Below are 20,343 nucleotides of genomic sequence, written 5' to 3'. Positions count from 1 at the left end.
GTCCGACAGTCATCTAATGTGTATGACTGAACTAGGATGAATAATTTAATTTCATAGACCTTAATTTTTCCAAAGCACTTGATAGTGTACTGCATGAAATATGTGTAAGTGGGTAAGTAATAAGCTCAGTGATCAAAAATGGTGGGTGGTTATTAATGGAATAAGTTTAGATTGGGTTTAAATTACTAATGGTCACCACCGAGGTCATTACATGAAAATACAAAATTACTTACTAAATTGATAAGGAAAAATACTTAAGAAATTTAGTTGACAGAAAAAGGACAATATATCCCCTATCTAAGGTGTAAGTAATAGGGCCCATTGCATTTCAAAGGCTCAAAAAGAACCAAGGGGAGACCGTGATTCATCACCTTGGCCATGATGGAGGTGTGCCAGCAGAAGAGAGAAAAGACCCCGGATATAAGGAGTCACTCTTGTTGAGATGGGCAGTATGTGGGCAGCGAGCTTTATTTTGTCAGAAAATGGGATTAACTGTCATTGAAATGACGCAATGTACATGAGTACAGCAGTGTATGAGACAAGTGATCAAAATAAAAATTATACATGTCCCACAGTGGGACTAAGTAAAAAGGGAAAAAAGTAAAGTAAAATATGTAAAAAAAAAAAAAAAAAAAAAAAAGCACACACAAATCACGAAAAGCAGTTTCACCACTAAAAAAAAGCATTTATGATAAAACAAAAATGAACAAAAAAATACACAAAAAAGTGGTATCTCAATATCCGAAACGACCCACTGTATAAAACTGGCATGTTATTTATTCTGCTTGGCGAATGATGCTAAAAAAAAATAATAAAAATAATAAAAAATATGCCAAAAATGTCTCTTTTTCACCATAGTTACTCACAAAAAAGTGACTACCATGTGATCAAAAAGTCTTATGTAAAAAAAAAGTGGTAGAAATGAAAACACCAATCCGTCTTGCAAAAAACAAGCCCTAATATGGCTCATTCAGAAAAAGATAACAAATTCATTTTTGTAAAATATTGTTTTTAGTCTGTAAAAATAGCAAAGTATAAAAAGAAAATATAAATATGGTATCGTTGTAATCATACCGACCTAACGAACAAATCGTTCTTATCACTTTTACCACTTAGTAAATGAACAAAAACAATAACTGAATTGCTGTTTTTTGTTCATTCTGTGTCTGAAAAATCTGAATAAAAAGTGATGAAAAAAATTATGAACCCCAAAATGGTACCAAAAAATCTGCAAGTTGCCCTGCAAAAATATGCTCTCATACAGCTCTGTTTGACAAAAAATAAAAAAGTTACAGCTCTCAGAATATGGCGACAAAAAAAAACAACTTTTTATAACAAGGCATTTTTACTGTTTGATAGCAGCAAAACCTAAAAAAACCTATATAAATCTGATATAGCTGTAATCGCACCAGACGAGAAGCCAAAGAATAAATCAGCCTTATCACTTATACCGCATGGTGGACTGCGCAAAAATAAAAATAAAAACTATTCTTGTACTGCTATCTATTTGTTCATTCTACCTCCCAAAAATCGAAATAAGGCCCGGCTCACATTTATCATGCGCTCTTCACTGATCGCTTATGTCGGGGTTTCCGTGTAAATTCACCCGATTCAGATGAAACCTCAGATGGAACCAAACACTCATAAGTCAGATGGAGTCACTTTGGACTGGTCGTTGTTCTGGCGGCATCTCATCATTTTAGGCATCTATTAGTGCACAAGTGTGGATGACCACAGATCTGTGCATGCCTTAAAGATGGAGACCACTGAAGCAGATGCCAAATGGCGTATGAAGTGTCTCCTTCTGCCTCATGGTGGGTGGTTCTGTTGGGAGTGTAGTCTGAATCACATTTTTGTGGGATTTACACGGAAACCCCAAGGTAAGTACTCAATGTATAACACAAGAATTTGATCCAGCGTTATACTGAAAACGATCAAACAATATTATGTACCGCAAAATGTTACCAATAAAAACTGTAACTCATCCTGCACAAAACCAGACCCAACTCAGGTTCGTCATCTATCACTCTAACTATAGGGGGTTCCCACGTTACTGCTAGAAGAATCTGGCAAAGCCACAAGGCTCCCGCTCTCTCACATAAAATCCAGTGAATTCTGCGCTCCCAATACCAAATGCCCCCCTCCTCTTGAACCCACTGTGCCTAAACCACTGTAAGTGGCCACATGTTTGGCATTATTGTAATGGAGAGAAGACATTTAATTTACGGGTGCATATCACCAGCAGCACAAGCTGGGCACAATGTATGGGGGCACAATGTATGGGTACTAGACTGGCAGATGTGCAATTCTCCAGAAAAAAAGCATGGCTTGGATGGATGTTACAACATAGTCACTGCAGCTGTAGATTAATTTATTGAGAGGTGCAGTTTCCACAATGGAGTCACTTTAGTGGCTTTTCTGCTGCTCTAGCATTTTCGGGACTCTGCAAATGTCGCTTGCAAACTAATCTAGCAAAATCTATCCTCCAAAAGCCAAATAGCGCTCCTTTCTTCTCAGCCCCGACGTGTGGCCTAACAGTAAATTCTGACAACGTGTGGGGCAGCACCGCATTTAGGAGAAATTGGGGAATAAATTGCGGGGTATAGTTTCACCTATTAACCCTTGTGTACCTGACAAAATTGCAGCAAACACAAAAATTACATTTTTACCACTAAAATTCTGTGAGGCACCTATGGGTTCAAAATACTCATTGCACCTAGATGAATTCCACGAGGGGTCTAGTTTCCAAAATGGGGTCACTTATGGGGGGTCTCTGCTGTTTTTACATGTCTAGAGCTCTTCAATGCGACATGGCATTCACAATCTATCCCAATTAGCGCTCTTTCTTTGCGCAGCCCTGCCATGTGCCCAAGCAGAGGCTTTTGGCCACATATCGGGTATTGGTGTGTTCATAACTAATTGTGCAACAAATTTTGTGGTCCGTTTTCTCCTATTATCCACTGTGAAAATTACAAAATTAAGGCTAAAACAATATTTTTGCGAAAAAAATATAAATTTTCAATGTGACGACCAAATGGTATCAAATTCTGTGTAGTACTTGTCGGTTCAAAATGTTCACAATACCCCTGGATAAAATCCTTGAAGGGTGAAGTTTAAAAAATGGAGTAACTTGTGGGGGGTTTCACTGTTTAAGCACATCAGAAGCTCTCCAAATGTGAAATTCCATCAAAGTCTGCGTTCCAAAACGCCACTCCTTCCTTTCCAAGACCTGCTGTGCACCCAAACAGTAGTTTTCCTCCACATTTGGGGTATCGGCGTACTCAGGAGAAATTGCCCAACAAATTTTGGGGTCCATTTTCCCCTTTCTAAAAATAAAGTACATTTTTGTGGGTAAAATGTGATTTTGCATTTTATTAGCTCTATGTTAAAAACTTCTGTGAAGCACCTGGGGGCTCAAGGTGCTCACCACAAATCCAGGTACATTCCTTGAGGGGTCTAGTTTCCTAAATTGGGTCAATTGTGGGCGATTTCCATTGTTTAGGCACATCAGGTGCTCTCCAAATGCTACATGGCATCTGCTCTCGATTCCAGTCATTTTGCGTTTCCCACATATAGGGCATTGGCATACTCAGGAGAAATTGCACAACAAATTTTAGGATCCATTTTTCCTGTTACTCTTGTGAAAATAACAAATTTGGAGCTACAGTAAAAAAAATGTGAAAAAAATGTAAATGTTCATTTTTTCTTCCACATTGCTTTAGTTCCCGTGAAGCAACTGAAGGGTTAATAAACTTCTTGAATGTGGGTTTGAGTACATTGAGGGGTGCGGTTTTTAGAATGGTGTCACTTTTCTATATTTTCTTTCATATAGGCCCCTCAAAGTCACTTCAAATATTTTGTGGTCCCTAAAAAAATGGTTTTGTAAATTTTGTTGGAAAAATGAGAAATCGCTGGTCAACTTTTAACCCTTATAACTTCCTAACAAAAAATTATGTTTAAAAAATGATGCAGATGTAAAGTAGACTTGTGGGAAATGTTATTTATTAAAGGGAACCTGTCACCCCGTTTTTTCAGATTGAGATATAAATACTGTTAAATAGGGCCTGTGCTGTGCGTTACTATAGTGTATGTAGTGTACCCTGATTCCCCACCTATGCTGAGAAATACATTACCAAAGTCGCCGTTTTCGCCTGTCAATCAGGCTGGTCAGGTCGGGTGGGCGTGTTCACAGCGCTGTTTCTTCCTCAGCTTTACGTTGGTGGCGTAGTGGTGTGCGCATGTTGAAGTGACTAATCCACTGTGGGCACGTGAACAAGCAGCGCGCGATCGGCGCTGTCATCCCTTTCATCGGTGGGGGCGGCTATCTTCCTGGGGCCGCGCGTGCGCAGATAGAGTGCTCTGCTGCACGGGGCTTCAGGAAAATGGCCGCGGGATGCCGCGCGTGCGCACAAGAGATCGCGGCGGCCATTTTCCCAAAGCCGAGTTTGCATCTCGGCTTTGGGAAAATGGCCGCCGCGATCTCTTGTGCGCACGCGCGGCATCCCGCGGTCATTTTCCTGAAGCCCCGTGCAGCAGAGCACTCTATCTGCGCACGCGCGGCCCCAGGAAGATGGCCGCCCCCCACCGATGAAAGGGATGACAGCGAAGATCGCGCGCTGCTTGTTCACGTGCCCACAGTGGATTAGTCACTTCAACATGCGCACACCACTAGGCACCAACGTAAAGCTGAGGAAGAAACAGCGCTGTGAACACGCCCACCCGACCTGACCAGCCTGATTGACAGGCGAAAACGGCGACTTTGGTAATGTATTTCTCAGCATAGGTGGGGAATCGGGGTACACTACATACACCAGTGTTCCCCAAGTCCGGTCCTCAAGAGCCACCAACAGGTCATGTTTTCAGGATTTCCTTAGTAATGCACAGGTCATTGAATGCTTGCCTGTCCAGGTGATGCAATTATCACCTGTGCAATACTAAGGAAATCCTAAAAGCATGACCTGTTGGTGGCTCTTGAGGACCGAACTTGGGGAACACTGACATACACTATAGTAACGCACAGCGCAGGCCCTATTTAACAGTATTTATATCTCAATCTGAAAAAACGGGGTGACAGGTTCCCTTTAACTATTTTATGTAACATAACTTTCTGACTTAAGGGCGTAAGAATTAAAATTTGGAAAATTGCGTTGTTTTTTTTTTACATTTTAGCCAAATTTCAGATATATTTACACAAATAAAGTCATATCAAACACATTTTACCACTATTATGAAGTACAATATGCCATGAAAAAACATTCTCAGAATCAGTGGGATCCGTTGAAGCGTTCCAGAGTTTTTACCACATAAAGTGACAGTGGTCAGATCTCAAAAATGTGGCCTGGTCATTAAGGTCGAAATTGACTCTGTCACTAAGGGATTAAACTTGTTCCAATACCTTATTGAGTCCATCCAGATATAGACTATGCAGTTTAAATATCCAGTGGGACTCTTTGACATTAAGGCTGTGTGCACACGTTGCTGATTTTTCGCGTTTTTTTCACGGCGCCATCTTACTGGAGAAGAAAAAAAATGTCTCCTCCAATATGGCGCTGCCTACGCAGTAGCAGCGACAATGCACCAGCAGGATGGACGGCCTGGTGCCTCACAGCAACCATGTTGCAAGATAAAGTCCCCATGACTCCAGACCATGCCGCCCCATCAACACAAAACCACAGCTACAATGGCCACCACACAGCACCCACACCATCCGAAATGAGCATTGAAACTCGCCTTCTCAAGACTTTGTTTTGCAGCATGGGCGCTGTGAACCAACAGGCAGTCAGCCCTACCGATGCATTGTCGCTGCGGCGGTGGTCGGCGTATGGCGCTGCTCTGATAGGGACACACTAAGAGGTACGCCGTGAAGTCTGATCGGAATGTTAAACTAAGAACCTGATGTTCAGTTATATATAGTTTTGCCTGGCGGCATTAGATCAATGTATGATTTTTGGAGGTGCGGTCCATTCTCTTTTTCAGCATGTCCAATTTTGATCCGTGGGAGGGACCAAAGTCGCCAATACAAATCTATGGGTCTGTGAAAAAATCGGACAGTCAGATGCCATGTATTGGTGTCTGTTTTTCACAAACTATTTGACAGGAGAAGCCTGAGAAACCTCCATCATTGGTTTTTTTTTCATGAGAAAAATTGATGAAATTCTGATGGTAAAAAATGACACTTTGACCAAACCCTGATGAATATCAGATCAAAAACACAGAAGAAATTTAGAAAGTTTTTTGCATACAAGAAAAATGCCTGACATCAGAATAAGCCCTAAAATGGACCAAAAGAGCCTTTTACATTGCCACCATATTGAGATGGAAATTCATATGAACAAATCCATGCACGTGCAACAATACAACAGAAACAAACATACAACAGGCCAAACTTTGGGACAAGTATTCAATGTTTAGACAAATATTCAGATAAAAGTAGTTTGAGCTGCTATGTTCTTAAGTTGACCACTTTCATTTTTGAAATTTAATCAAAGATTAGATATTTAAAAAAAAAATGTAATTATTACGGCTAAACCAATTCAGATTATTAAGGCTGTCACCCAAATTTGTGCTATAAATCTACCATGTCCGAAATTTAATCTAATGGCCCTTGTACATATTAGCCTGTATGGACCACAGTAATTTTATTTTGTTTGTGCTTTCATTTTTCCTTTTTTTTTTCCTCCAAGAGTCATAACTTTTTCAGTTTACGGTACCTGCAACGTAGCCATAAGAGGGCTTGGTAATTTGTGGGGCGGCTGGAGTTTTGAATGACACTGTGTATGTGGTGAAAAGAAACCAAACTATTCCACCAGTGTTTATTGTTCTTACTGTGCTGTTTTGTTCTGTAAAAATGACCTAACAACACGATTCTCCGATCAGCATAATTGTGGCAATAACAAATTATAGTTTTCTGTTTTTGTACTTTCAGTAAATGATGACAACAAAATCAAAGATTTGTGAAAAGAAAAATATTTGGTTTGTGTAACTTCCCAGGAGAATGACGATGATGGCGACATTGGCCGTCAGCAGGTTACTTTTGGGTATTCAGATTACTGTGGGGTGTGTTGTACATACAGGTTACAATGGGGTATATGGTATATACTGATTACTATGGGGTGTATTATACATACAGGTTACTATGGGGTGTATGGTATATACTGGTTACAATGGGGTGCTTGGTATATAGTAGTTACTATGGGGTGTATAGTATATACTTGTTACTATGGAGTGCATTATACATACAGGTTACTATGGGGTGTATGGTATACATTGGTTACTATGGGGCGCATGGTATATAGTAGTTACTATGGGGTGTATAGTATATACTGGTTACTATGGACTATATTATACATACAGGTTACTATGGGGTGTATGGTATATACTGGTTACAATGGGGTGCTTGGTATATAGTAGTTACTATGGGGTGTATAGTATATACTTGTTACTATGGAGTGCATTATACATACAGGTTACTATTTGGTGTATGGTATATACTGGTTACTATGGGGTGCATTGTACATATTGGTTACTATGGAGTGTATCGTACATATTGGTTACTAGGGGTCTACAGTATATACTGGTTACTATGGGGTGTATTGTACATACAGGTTACTATAGGGTATATTGGACATTCTGGTTACTATGGGGTCTATGGGGTGTATTGTACATACAGGTGAAGACAGGTTATTACTGGATGTCTTGAACATACAGGTTACCAGAGGATGTGTTGTAGAAATAGATTACTATGGGGTGTATTGTATATATTGATTACTATGGGGTACAGATAGAGAATGGAGAAAACCAAGCCAGGGTGCTTCCACCCAAGATACCAAGGATCCAAAAAAGTGTGCTAAAAACTTTTAATGTTAAAAAAAAACCCTTCTAACATGGCATTATTAGAGAGAATAACGCGTTTCGGTTATCCAGTCTTCATCAGGTGTATTATCTGATGAAGGCTGGAGAGCCAAAACGCATTGTGTTTTAATTTTTATATATATATATTTTAATCTCTCTAACAATGGCATGTTAAAAGTTTTTTTATGAGTAAAAGTTTTTTAGCACACTGTTTTGGATCCTTGGTGTGCAGGGTTCTTCTGCACACCCGAGTGGCGGGTCCTGCGCACACCCAAGTCGCTGCTCCTGCGCACACCCGAGTCGCTGCTCCTGAGCACACCTGAGTCGCTGCTCCTGCGCACACCCGAGTCGCTGCTCCTGCGCACACCCCTGAGTTGCTACTCCTGCCCACAGCTGAGGCCCATGATACCAAATAGCCTCGTTTTCAACACCGCTCACCTGCGCTGCGTCCTACATTACAAGCACAGTGGATGGGATTTCTATAAATCCCTTGACCACTGTGCTTCTATTTAAGTCTGTGTAAACTCACCCGTGGTGCGGGTTCAAGAGCCTCAGCATGTCAATTATTTATCTCAGCTGCATAGTCTAACCTATAGCCATTCATTACATGCGTGATTAGAATGGAGCGAAAATACGCTGCTATATACTGACTGTGGACACATAGACTGATTCGCTGCTCCTCTGCACACCCCCGAGTCTCCGCTGATCCGCGCACCCCCGAGTCGCTTCTTCTGCTCACCCCCCCCCCCCGAGTTGCTTCTGCACCGTACACCCCCGAGTTTCCGCTCACCCCCCGAGTCGCTTCTGCTCCGAACACCCCCGAGTCTCCACTCCTCCGCACATCCCCCGAGTCTCCGCTCCTCTGCACCCCCAGAGTCTCTGCTCCTCCGCACACTACCAAGTCTCCACACACCTGAGTCTCCGCTCCTCCTCGCACCCCCGAGTTTCCACTCCAACGCGAACCCCCGAGTTTCGAATCCTCCGCGCACACCAGAGTTTCGGCTCCTCTGCACACCCCCAAGTCTCTGTTCCTCCAGACACCCCTGAGTCTGCGCCCTTCGCACACCCAAGTCTCCGCTCCTCCACACACCTCCCAAGTCTCCGCTCCTCTGCACACCCCCGAATCTCCTCTCCGCCGCACAACCCTGAGTGTCCGCTCCTCCGCACACCCGAGTCTCCGCTCCTCCGCACACCCCCGAGTCTCCTATCCTCCACACCCCCTCGAGTCTCCTCTCCTCGCACACCCGAGTCTCTGCCCCTCCGCACACCCTCGAGTCTCCGCTCCTCCGCACACCCGAATCTCCGCTCCTCCAGACACCCCCTAGTCTCCTCTCCTCCGCACACCCCCGAGTCTCCGCTCCTCCACACACCCGAGTCTTCTCTCCTTTGCACATCCGCGAGTCTCCGCTCCTCTGCACACTGCTGAGTCTCCGCACACCCTCGAGTCTCCGCTCCTCCGCACAACACCGAGTCTGCGCTCCTCCGCACAACCCCAAGTTGCTTCTGCTTCACACACCCGAGTTTCCACTCCTCGGCGAACCTGAGTCTCCGCTCCTCTGCCCCCCCCGAGTCTCCTCTTCTCCGCACACCCCTGAGTCTCTGCTTCTCCGCACACCTGAGTCTCTGCTCCTCCGCACACCCCCGAGTCTCCGCTCCTCCGCACACCTGATTCTCCTCTCCTCCGCACACCCCGGAGTCTCTGCTCCTCTGCACAGTTGTTTGCCCACTTTGATGCCAATTCTGATGCCCAGAACCTATTTGGGTCAGGCTGGAGGGACCTGGGTTTGATGCAGGGCATCACTATCATATCACTATGTATTCTTAGTGTGAGATCAGTGGCCCAAAGTCATTTAACCAGTAGCGCAGCTACTGGGGGGGGCAGAGGGTGCGGGCACCTGGGGCCCGATGCTCTGAGGGGGCCCACCCGGAGCTACGCTACTGTAACTGTATCGGCGCACGCAGCACTCCAATATAGTTACATTCTGCGGCAGAGCAGGGAGAATTGATCAGGCGAGGGGGCCTGGTGCCAGCAGTGGGCCCCCGCCATCATCAGAAGATCAGCTGTACCGGCATTTAGCCGAAACAGCTGATCGCATTGATGGGAAGAGTGCTATGCTCCTTCTTCCATCATCCCCCTGTCAGTGTCGGCGTCTGACACTGACAGCAGGCGCGATGACGTCACTGCCCAGCGCCCGCTGTCAGGAGATCAGCAGGAGCAGCGCAGGAACCAGGAAGAAGAGAGGTGAGTATTTTTTATTTATTTACGGGTGCTGCTGCCTTATTACAGGATCTGCCTATGGGCATCTGCCGCCTTATTACAGGGTCTACCTATGGGGGGGCTGCCTTATTACAGGGTCTGCCTATGGGGGCGCTGCCTTATTACAGGGTCTGCCAATGGGGGGGCTGCCTTATTACAGGGTCTGCCTATGGGGGGCTGCCTTATTACAGGGTTTGACTATGGAGACGCTGCCTTATTACAGGGTCTAACTAAGGGGGCTACCTTATTACAGGGTCTGACTATGGGGGTGCTGCCTTATTACAGGGTCTGCCGCCTTATTACAGTGTCTGCCTATGGGGGTGCTGCCTTATTACAGGGTCTGCCTATGGAGGTGCTGCCTTATTACAGTGTCTGCCTATGGCGGCTGCCTTATGCTATAGAGTCTGCCTATGGGGAGTGCATTATACTATATTGTGGACTACTTGGTGCATTATGCTACTGTATATGAAGGCTATCTAGGGGGCCATCATAAAGTATGGAGATTACAGTGTGGGGGTCATTATACAGGGTGGAGCGCGGTAATTTGCTGATTTGGGAATGAAATAAAAAAATTATGATCATTAGAAAAATTTATTTTATATTTTAATTATACTGAACAGTAATGGAATTTTTAAATTACATGGTTTTAAATAGTGTATCTGGCAAATGTCGACCTTCGCTATCCACACATTGCTGCATACGTTTTCTGAAGTTTTCATGAACTCTAACAAGCATGTCCACTGGTATTCTGCCAATTTCAGCTTCAATATTGTTCCTTAGGTCTTCCAAGGTGTTGGGACGGTTGATATACACCTTAGACTTCAGGTAACCCCAAAGGAAAAAATCGCATGGGGCTAAATCTGGTGAGCGTGCTGGCCAGTTCACATCTCCCCTCAAAGAGATAAGCCGTCCAGGAAACATTTGCCTCAAACAATTCATGGTAACCCTCGCTGTGTGTGCAGTGGCACCATCCTGTTGGAACCATGTATCCTCTAGTTCCATTACCTCAAGAGCCGGCTGAAAATAATCCTGTATCATAGACAAGTACCGTTCGGAGTTCACAGTTATGGCACGACCATTATCCTGAAAAAAGTAAGGACCAATGATGCCTACTCGTGATATGGCGCACCACACAGTGACGCGGTCCGAATGCAGAGGTCTCTCGTGAACTTCTCTGGGGTTTGTTTCACTCCAGTAATGCATATTTTGTTTGTTTACACACCCACTGAGGTGAAAATGTGCCTCATCAGAAAAAAACACAATTGCGTCACGGGGTATCGTTGCTAACATGTCTTCACAAAAGGTCCGCCGTGTCAAATAGTCCCATGCTGACAAATGTTGGACCACGCACATTTTATACGGGTGAAAATTCAGTTCATCATGAAGAATCCGGTGGAGAGAACGTCTTGAAATGCCAAGAGCAAATGATTGCTTCCGAGCAGAGCGTTTCGGAGATTGCAGTACTTCTGCTCTAACTCTCTCGATGTTTTGTGGTGTTGTAATCCTTCTCTCAGGTCCCCTTCGTACACATGACACATTCCCTGCTGTTCTGAATGCATTCACCCAATTTACAATTGATTGCCGTCCAGGAACACGTCCGCGTGGAGAAACAGCGAATTGTAAACGAAAAGCACGCTGCACTGCAATGATCGAGTGGGCATTTGAAAAATACGCTTCAACACAAAATGACCTCTCCTCACGTGTCCACTGCATGATGGCAACTGAAAGGCAGAGGAATACAAATCTCCCATCAGCCACTGTAAGCCACACCCACTCTCCCCTCTCTTCGACCGACAGTGCCGCCACAGCATGCAGTGCAAAAAAGCAAATTACCGCGCTCCACCCTGTACATTGTTGGAGACATCAGTTTAGAGGCTACTAAGGAGTCAGTATACTGTGTGGGTGGTACTATACAGTGAGGGGGCATTATACTGTGTATAAGAGAACATCATGCTGTGTATAGGGGAGCTGTACAGGGGGGAAACTCGGGACATTATTAAATGTAAAGTGGGCACTTATTGTTATAGGGGAACTCAGGTTACTGTGGCTATCAAAGGGGCACACACAGGGCATTATTACTTTGTAGGGGGGCAAAATATGGGCACTGTTTTCTAGAGCACTTGCACCCGGCATTACTATATTGTAGAGAGTTGCTTTAGAATTTAGAGGGCACAGAGAACCACACAGCAGGTACAGTAATAGGGACACATATGGCAGCAGCAGCTCAGTATTGGGGGATCAGGGGCAGTAATAGGGTCACATACGGCAGCCTCGGCTCAGTATTGAGGTATCAGGGGCAGTAATAGGGTCACATACGGCAGAGGTGACTCAGTATTGGGGTATCAGGTGCAGTAATAGGGACACATACGGCAGCAGTAGCTCAGTATCGGGGTATCAGGTGCAGTAATAGGGTCACATACGGCAGCAGCGGCTCAGCATTGGGGTATCAGGGGCAGTAATAGGACACATACGGCAGCAGCGGCTCAGTATTGGGGTATCAGGTGTAGTAATTGGGACACATACGGCAGCAGCGGCTCAGTATTGGGGTATCAGGGGCAGTAATAGGGACACATATGGCAGCAGCGGCTCAGTATTGGGTATCAGGTGTAGTAATAGGACACATATGGCAGCAGCGGCTCAGTATTGGGGTATCAGGTGCATTAATAGGGACACATGGCAGCAGCGGCTCAGTATTGGGGTATCAGGGGCAGTAATAGGGACACATACGGCAGCAGTAGCTCAGTATTGGGGTATCAGGTGCAGTAATAGGGACACATACGGCAGCAGCGGCTCAGTATTGGGGTATCAGGAGCAATAATAGAGACACATACGGCAGCAGCGGCTCAGTATTGGGGTATCAGGAGCAATAATAGAGACACATACGGCAGCAGTGGCTCAGTATCGGGGTATCAGGTGCAGTAATAGGGTCACATACGGCAGCAGCGGCTCAGTATTGGGGTATCAGGGGCAGTAATAGGGACACATACGGCAGCAGCGGCTCAGTATTGGGGTATCAGGTGCAGTAATAGGGACACATACGGCAGCAGCGGCTCAGTATTGGGGTATCAGGTGCAGTAATAGGGACACATACGGCAGCAGTAGCTCAGTATTGGGGTATCAGGTGTAGTAATAGGGACACATACAGCAGCAGCGGCTCAGTATTGGGGTATCAGGAGCAATAACAGAGACACATACGGCAGCAGTGGCTCAGTATTGGGGTATCAGGTGCAGTAATAGGGACACATACGGCAGCAGCGGCTCAGTATTGGGGTATCAGGTGCAGTAATAGGGTCACATACGGCAGCAGCGGCTCAGTATTGGGTATCAGGTGTAGTAATTGGGACACATACGGCAGCAGTGGCTCAGTATTGGGGTATCAGGGGCAGTAATAGGGACACATATGGCAGCAGCGGCTCAGTATTGGGGTATCAGGAGCAGTAATAGGGACACATAGGGCAGCAGCGGCTCAGTATTGTGGTATCAGGTGTAGTAATAGGGACACATACAGCAGCAGCGGCTCAGTATTGGGGTATCAGCAGGATGAGGAGGTTGTGCAGGTTGGGAATAGATGGTGATGGGGCTGGAATGTGAGAAGTGAAATGTGTATTTATTCTATTCTCTGCAGACGAGTTGTGGCTGGAAGAAGTTGTCATGTCGGTCTGGGCCAGATGGAAAAGTCGGGAAAAATGAACGATTCCATCAGAGAACGTCAGCGGTCAGTCATTATCTGTAACTGTGCAGTGATCTCTTATATGTTCTGTAGGACTGGTATCTACCACTGACCATATGGCGGTAATATCCATATTGGTCTTCATATAGAGATTATCTTCAGTAACATCGCAGTCATCTGGTGAGGTTCTCCTCCAGTATTAGGGTGCGTCACCCAGCTGTAATCAAGGTTACCTGGTTATGGGCCCACTCAGAAGTCCCCCCAACCAAAACCCTAGCTACGCCTCTGCATTTCACCCCTTAAAAACAAGAGTTACTTATTCAAATGTCCACAATCGACTGTCTGCCCACTTTGATGCCAATTCTGATGCCCAGAACCCATTTTTTTGGGCCAGGCCGGAGAGATCTGGTTTTGATGTGGGGCTCCCTGTTCTATATGTCCGCAGTGTGATTATCAGTGGCCCAGTCATTTAACCCTTTAACACCCATCAGTGCCCAGTTTGATGCCCATTTTCGTGCCAGTTTTATCATTTGTGTAGCTGTTTTTAAGCGTCTTCACATCAGGGCACCTCGCTGCATTGTATGTTATTATTGTGATGATTATTATTTGTTGATAATAAGTAACTGATGAATATGAAACCAACTTGAGCCTCGTGCGGAGAAGGGACATTGTTTGTAAACTATCCCTGAGCGAGGGGGGAGAGGGGAGAATGGGCGGTAATGACAGGGGGAGGGGAGCGCTACAGCCCCGGGCTCTGCACTATAAAGCCCATGACACGCTGCGTGCAGACACTGACAGACAGTGCCGGGAGTAGTCGGGACAGGGCCGCACCGGAGGAGCGTCTTACGTGCGGCAGGTAGGGGAGTGCACGGAGTCCTGGGATGGCGCTACAGCAGCCGGAGCCTGGAGAGCCTTCATGAGGCGCCCTGCTATGTGACTGTCCATAGGACGGAGCACCCGAGCTGCACAGCGGCCCCCGCACTGGAGCCGGTGGATTGCGGTACTGCACACCTGTGCGCACTTGGGGAATCGCCGTCCTGGGGTGCAGCCCATGTGGAAGCGGGATCTCCGCTGGCTCCGACAAGTCCTGCCCGCCGCTCAGCCGCCTCCGCCCTCCCCTGAAGCTTTCCCTGGGGCTTTGTTCCTTCCTGTCCCGCAGTGGCTCCCAAGTGCTGCTGCTGCGGTGGTGGTGGCGGTGCTGGCGGCGGCTCCTCCACCCAGCCGGCCCCCCTGGACCCGGAGAGCGGGGGTGCAGCCGGCCCGAGCGAGCGGGCACTGAAAGCTGGACGCATCAAGAGGATGGTGCGGCTGGCAGCGGAGCTCCTGCTGCTGCTGGGACTTGTGCTGCTCACACTGCACATCACTGTGCTGCGAGGGAGTCCTGCCAGCCCGGCCAATGCCAGCAGCCAGCACCAGGTGAGTCTGGAGATGGAAGATGCCACCTGCGGCTCCGACACCCGGTGTGAACGGGGAATGGAGACGGAGGAACCGCACTGAGCTGCCGCAGAGTCAGAGGGAGTGTGAGTGACGGATGTGTCAGCAAGGGCAGATGGCTGTAGGTGAGAGACACTGCATATCTATAGGGCAGATACACTATATCTATAGGGAAGATACACTATATCTATAGGGCAGATACACTATGTATAGGGAAGATACACTATATCTATAGGGCAGATACACTATATATAGCACAGATACACTATATCTATAGGGCAGATACACTATGTATAGGGAAGAAGATACACTATATCTATAGGGCAGATACACTATGTATAGGGAAGATACACTGTATATCTATAGGGCAGATGGCTGTAGGTGAGAGACCCTGTATATAGGGCAGATACACTGTATATCTATAGGGCAGATGGCTGTAGGTGAGAGACACTGCATATCTATAGGGCAGATACACTATGTATAGGGAAGATACACTGTATATCTATAGGGCAGATACACTATGTATAGGGAAGATACACTGTATATCTATAGGGCAGATATGTATATAGGGCAGATACACTATATCTATAGGGCAGATACACTATATATCTATAGGGCAGATATGTATATAGGGCAGATACATTATATATCTATAGGGCAGATACACTATATATCTATAGGGCAGATGGCTGTAGGTGAGAGACACTGCATATCTATAGGGCAGATACACTATGTATAGGGAAGATACACTATATCTATAGGGCAGATACACTATGTATAGGGAAGATACACTGTATATCTATAGGGCAGATACACTATATATAGCACAGATACACTATATCTATAGGGCAGATATGTATATAGGGCAGATGGCTGTAGGTGAGAGACACTGCATATCTATAGGGCAGATATGGATACAGGGCAGATACATTATATATCTATAGGGCAGATACACTGTATATCTATAGGGCAGATGGCTGTAGGTGAGAGACACTGCATATCTATAGGGCAGATACACTATATATAGCACAGATACACTATATCTATAGGGCAGATACACTATGTATAGGGAAGATACACTATATCTATAGGGCAGATATGTATATAGGGCAGATGGCTGTAGGTGAGAGACCCTGCATATCTATAGGGCAGATATGTATATAGGGCAGATACATTATATATCTATAGGGCATATATGTATATAGGGCAGATACATTATATATCTATAGGGCAGATATGTATATAGGGCAGATACATTATATATCTATAGGGCAGATATGTATATAGGGCAGATACATTATATATCTATAGGGCAGATACATTATATATCTATAGGGCAGATACACTGTATATCTATAGGGCAGATGGCTGTAGGTGAGAGACACTGCATATCTATAGGGCAGATACACTATATATAGCACAGATACACTATATCTATAGGGCAGATACACTATGTATAGGGAAGATACACTATAGGGCAGATATGTATATAGGGCAGATGGCTGTAGGTGAGAGACACTGCATATCTATAGGGCAGATACACTATATATAGCACAGATACACTATATCTATAGGGCAGATATGTATATAGGGCAGATGGCTGTAGGTGAGAGACACTGTATCTATTCTATAGGGCAGATATGTATACAGGGCAGATATGTATACAGGGCAGATATGTATATAGGGCAGATATGTATACAGGGCAGATACACTATATATCTATAGGGCAGATATGTATACAGGGCAGATACACTATATATCTATAGGGCAGATATATCTATAGGGCAGATATGTATACAGGGCAGATACACTGTATATCTATAGGGCAGATACACTGTATAACTATAGGGCAGATATGTATATAGCACAGATACACTCTATATCTATAGGGCAGATACACTATATGTGCAGGTCTGATATGTATATAGGTCAGATATATGTACAGTTCTGATATATAGAGGAGATGCCCTATATATGTACAGGTCAGATATGTAGAGCTGTAGGTGAGATACACACACTATATACGGTATGTATATGCAGATGAGGTGCGGTGTATAGGTCAGATACAATGTATAGGTCAGATGTGATGTGTCTGTAGGTTAGATATGATGTGTATCTATAGGTGAGATCTGTATAAAAAAACAGACCCGTGAACATGCCTAGAGACTATGAGTGCGTGTTCTGTCCATGAAAAAAAATCGCAATAACTCCTTCAGTCTTCTCCAATTTGGGCTCCGCTCTGATCTGTGTTGGAGGCTGTCGCAGATCTGGCCAGAAAAGCCTCTCGTACTTTGTCCAGTAAAAGAACGGACACGGTGGCCTAAACCTGCTGGACTCCATTATAGTCAGTAGGGACCATCCACCGCTGGTGCGGTCTGTTACGTGACTGATCCGACGCTGCGATAAACTAATACTTATTTTTCAGGTACTGAAAAAAAAATTGCATATTTTTTTTACAGTCAAGGAATGTAGACAGTTGTCAGCCCTGACCATTACAATTAACTATTTGTGACTATTGCTGACAACTGGCTTTTCTTTCTACTTGTATGTTCTAATGATCACTCACGACCAGTGGGACAGTATCCCATCACCACAACTCTCATCAGACTTCTGGAGTGTCTCTATGTATAGAATCTAAGCTTTTCTTGGGTAGCGGAATCCATCTGTAGACGGGCATCTGAGTGTTTTTTTGGGATGTCGTAGATCGATCTGTTTGAGGTTTGGTTTTTCTCTACCCTAGATGTGATTTATCACCATACTGGTATATTGTCCTGTATTCTGACTGATACTTTGGGAGATACTTTGCTGTATGTTCCGGTTTCACTGACCGTATGAGACAAAAAGGATCAATACTAGGAATCTCATGTCCTACCATAGACGTGTAGCAGAGCAGATTTTGGAGGACATCAATGCTCTGACAGTGGTCCTCAACCTTTCTGACCTTGAGAGCCACATTCAGCTCTGCAAGAGGGTTGCGAGCCACATCCAGCTACTGCCCCCTCAGTCGTGGCAACCAAAGCCTCCATTGCGGGTATAATGATAGCCAAAGCTTTTCCACACAAATCCCCCTACCCCCCCCAAGCAGTATACCAAGATCCAGGGGTTCCCACCACATTCAGCATTCTCCCATCATGCACTCCCAACACAGTCGCATCCATCTTCAAGCACCTCCTCTGACCGGTAGTACCATCCTTTCTCCAGCGTACCATACTTAAACCCCCAAGACCAGTAGAAGTGTACCCAAATCTGCTCTTCTATGTAGGACTGCTCACAATGTTCACCATTTTCAGATGAGCTCTTCATACCAGTTTATTAAATCTGGAGCTAATGCACCAAGCTGGCAGACAGCCGCGAGCCACGATTCATGGGACCGCAAGCCACATGTGGCTCCCGACCTACAGGGTGGGGACCCCTGCTCTAAAGGTACCGTCACACATAACGATATCGTTGCTTTTTGTGACGTAGCAACGATATCGTTAACAAAATCGTTATGCGTGACAGCGACCAACGATCAGGCCCCTGCTGGGAGATCGTTGGTCGCTGGGGAAAGTCCAGGACTTTATTTCGTTGCTGGATCTCCTGCTGACATCGCTGAATCGGCGTGTGTGACGCCGATTCAGCGATGTCTTCACTGGTAACCAGGGTAAACATCGGGTTACTAAGCGCGGCCCTGTAAATGTAAAAAAAAAAAAAAAAATACATACGTACATTCCGGTGTCTGGTCACGTCCCTCGCCTTCAGCTTCCCGCACTGACTGTGAGCGCCGTAAAGCAAAGCACAGCGGTGACGTCACCGCTGTGCTTTACGGCCGGCGCCTGAAGGCGAGGGACGTGACCAGACACCGGAATGTAAGTATGTAGTGTGTTGTTTTTTTTTTTTTTAACATTTACAATGGTAACCAGGGTAAACATCGGGTTACTAAGTGCGGCCCTGCGCTTAGTAACCCGATGTTTACTCTGGTTACCAGGGGACCGGCATCGTTGGTCGCTGGAGAGCTGTCTGTGTGACAGCTCTCCAGCAACCAAACAACGACGCTGCAGCGATCGACATCGTTGTCGAGATCACTGCAGCATCGCTTAATGTGACGGTACCTTAAGATCTAGGTTGAGGCTTATGTAAAGAAACCTTTGGGATATCAGTGTGATCAGTACTAGGAATCCCTATGGCTACATTGGTTCACCCTTTTAAAAAATTCCTTTGGTAAACCTTTTAATTTCAGACCCGAAATTAATTGTCGTTGTTCTCATTCATTTGTTAGATGCAGTTGGGCAGAGTGATTAAATTCGTGATCTATCACTTTATCACCTTCCTAAGCAATATCTGGACAAGTGTCACGGACCAGGTGGCCAATATGCCTAGAAATCTGCCACAGGCACTTTTTTTTTTTTTTTTTTTTTTTTCATGATTGCTTACTACTGATCTCTCCTGAAGTTGTGATGTTCTCTGGAAGCCACAGTAATGATACATGTTGTACAATCATTACTATCACGAAGTCAGAAACTGGGCATAAGAATAAAAATCGTCTCCTGAAATGTCCCAATTTATGCCATCAAGGTCCTACATTTATAGAGGAGATATAAGATGGTCCAACTGCACTGTGGATTTGCTGGATGAGTATAAGGTTTTCTGGACTTTTTTTTTTTTCCCTTGTACATCCCTATCAAACATTGGACTTCAAAAGTTGACCTTGAATTCATGTGTCATTTCTTCCAGAACATGAACCTAAAGTGTTTTCTAAAATCCTCAATGACGCTACTGTAAATGTGGCAAGAAGAGAATGTCAGTGCTACATCCAGGGGACTCATTGTAGATGTTGATAACATGGGATAAATAACAATCTGAGCAAAACTTAAGCTGTAGCCCATCAGCTTGACGTTGAAGTGATGCCATTCCTGTCATCTTCAGTCTCAGATTTCTAATATCCTCTGTAAGGGAATGGTTTTTTTTTTTTTTTTTTTTGTGAAGCAGTTAATAACGGTGGAGCGAGCATTGGTTTAGGTCATCAGGTATGTTTGTCCCTTCACCCCCTCCATTTCGGGTGAAAACATATTGAAGCAATTGTAACAAGGAAGTTGAAAGGCGCACGGTGGGGTTCTGCTACTACTGTGCGCTCATCTTAAATCACGGGCAA

The 20,343-nt window shown here is 45.2% G+C and overlaps 1 protein-coding gene across 1 annotated transcript in view; it reads left to right on the top strand.

The window, feature by feature from the left end:
* Positions 1–14,564: 14,564 nt before the first annotated feature.
* Positions 14,565–20,343, top strand: part of ISM1 (isthmin 1) — an 85,075-nt gene continuing 79,296 nt past the window's right edge. Inside the window, exon 1 of the mRNA XM_069768775.1 lies at positions 14,565–15,194. Coding sequence (XP_069624876.1) covers positions 15,078–15,194 — 117 coding nt within the window. The 5' untranslated portion in view covers positions 14,565–15,077. The remainder of the gene's footprint in view (positions 15,195–20,343) is intronic.

This window comes from Ranitomeya imitator, chromosome 5, assembly GCF_032444005.1.
Source record: "Ranitomeya imitator isolate aRanImi1 chromosome 5, aRanImi1.pri, whole genome shotgun sequence".
Classification (NCBI taxonomy): Eukaryota; Metazoa; Chordata; class Amphibia; order Anura; family Dendrobatidae; genus Ranitomeya; species Ranitomeya imitator.
Note: the sequence above shows the minus strand (reverse complement) of the source record. Positions and strands in the feature narration are given on the sequence as shown.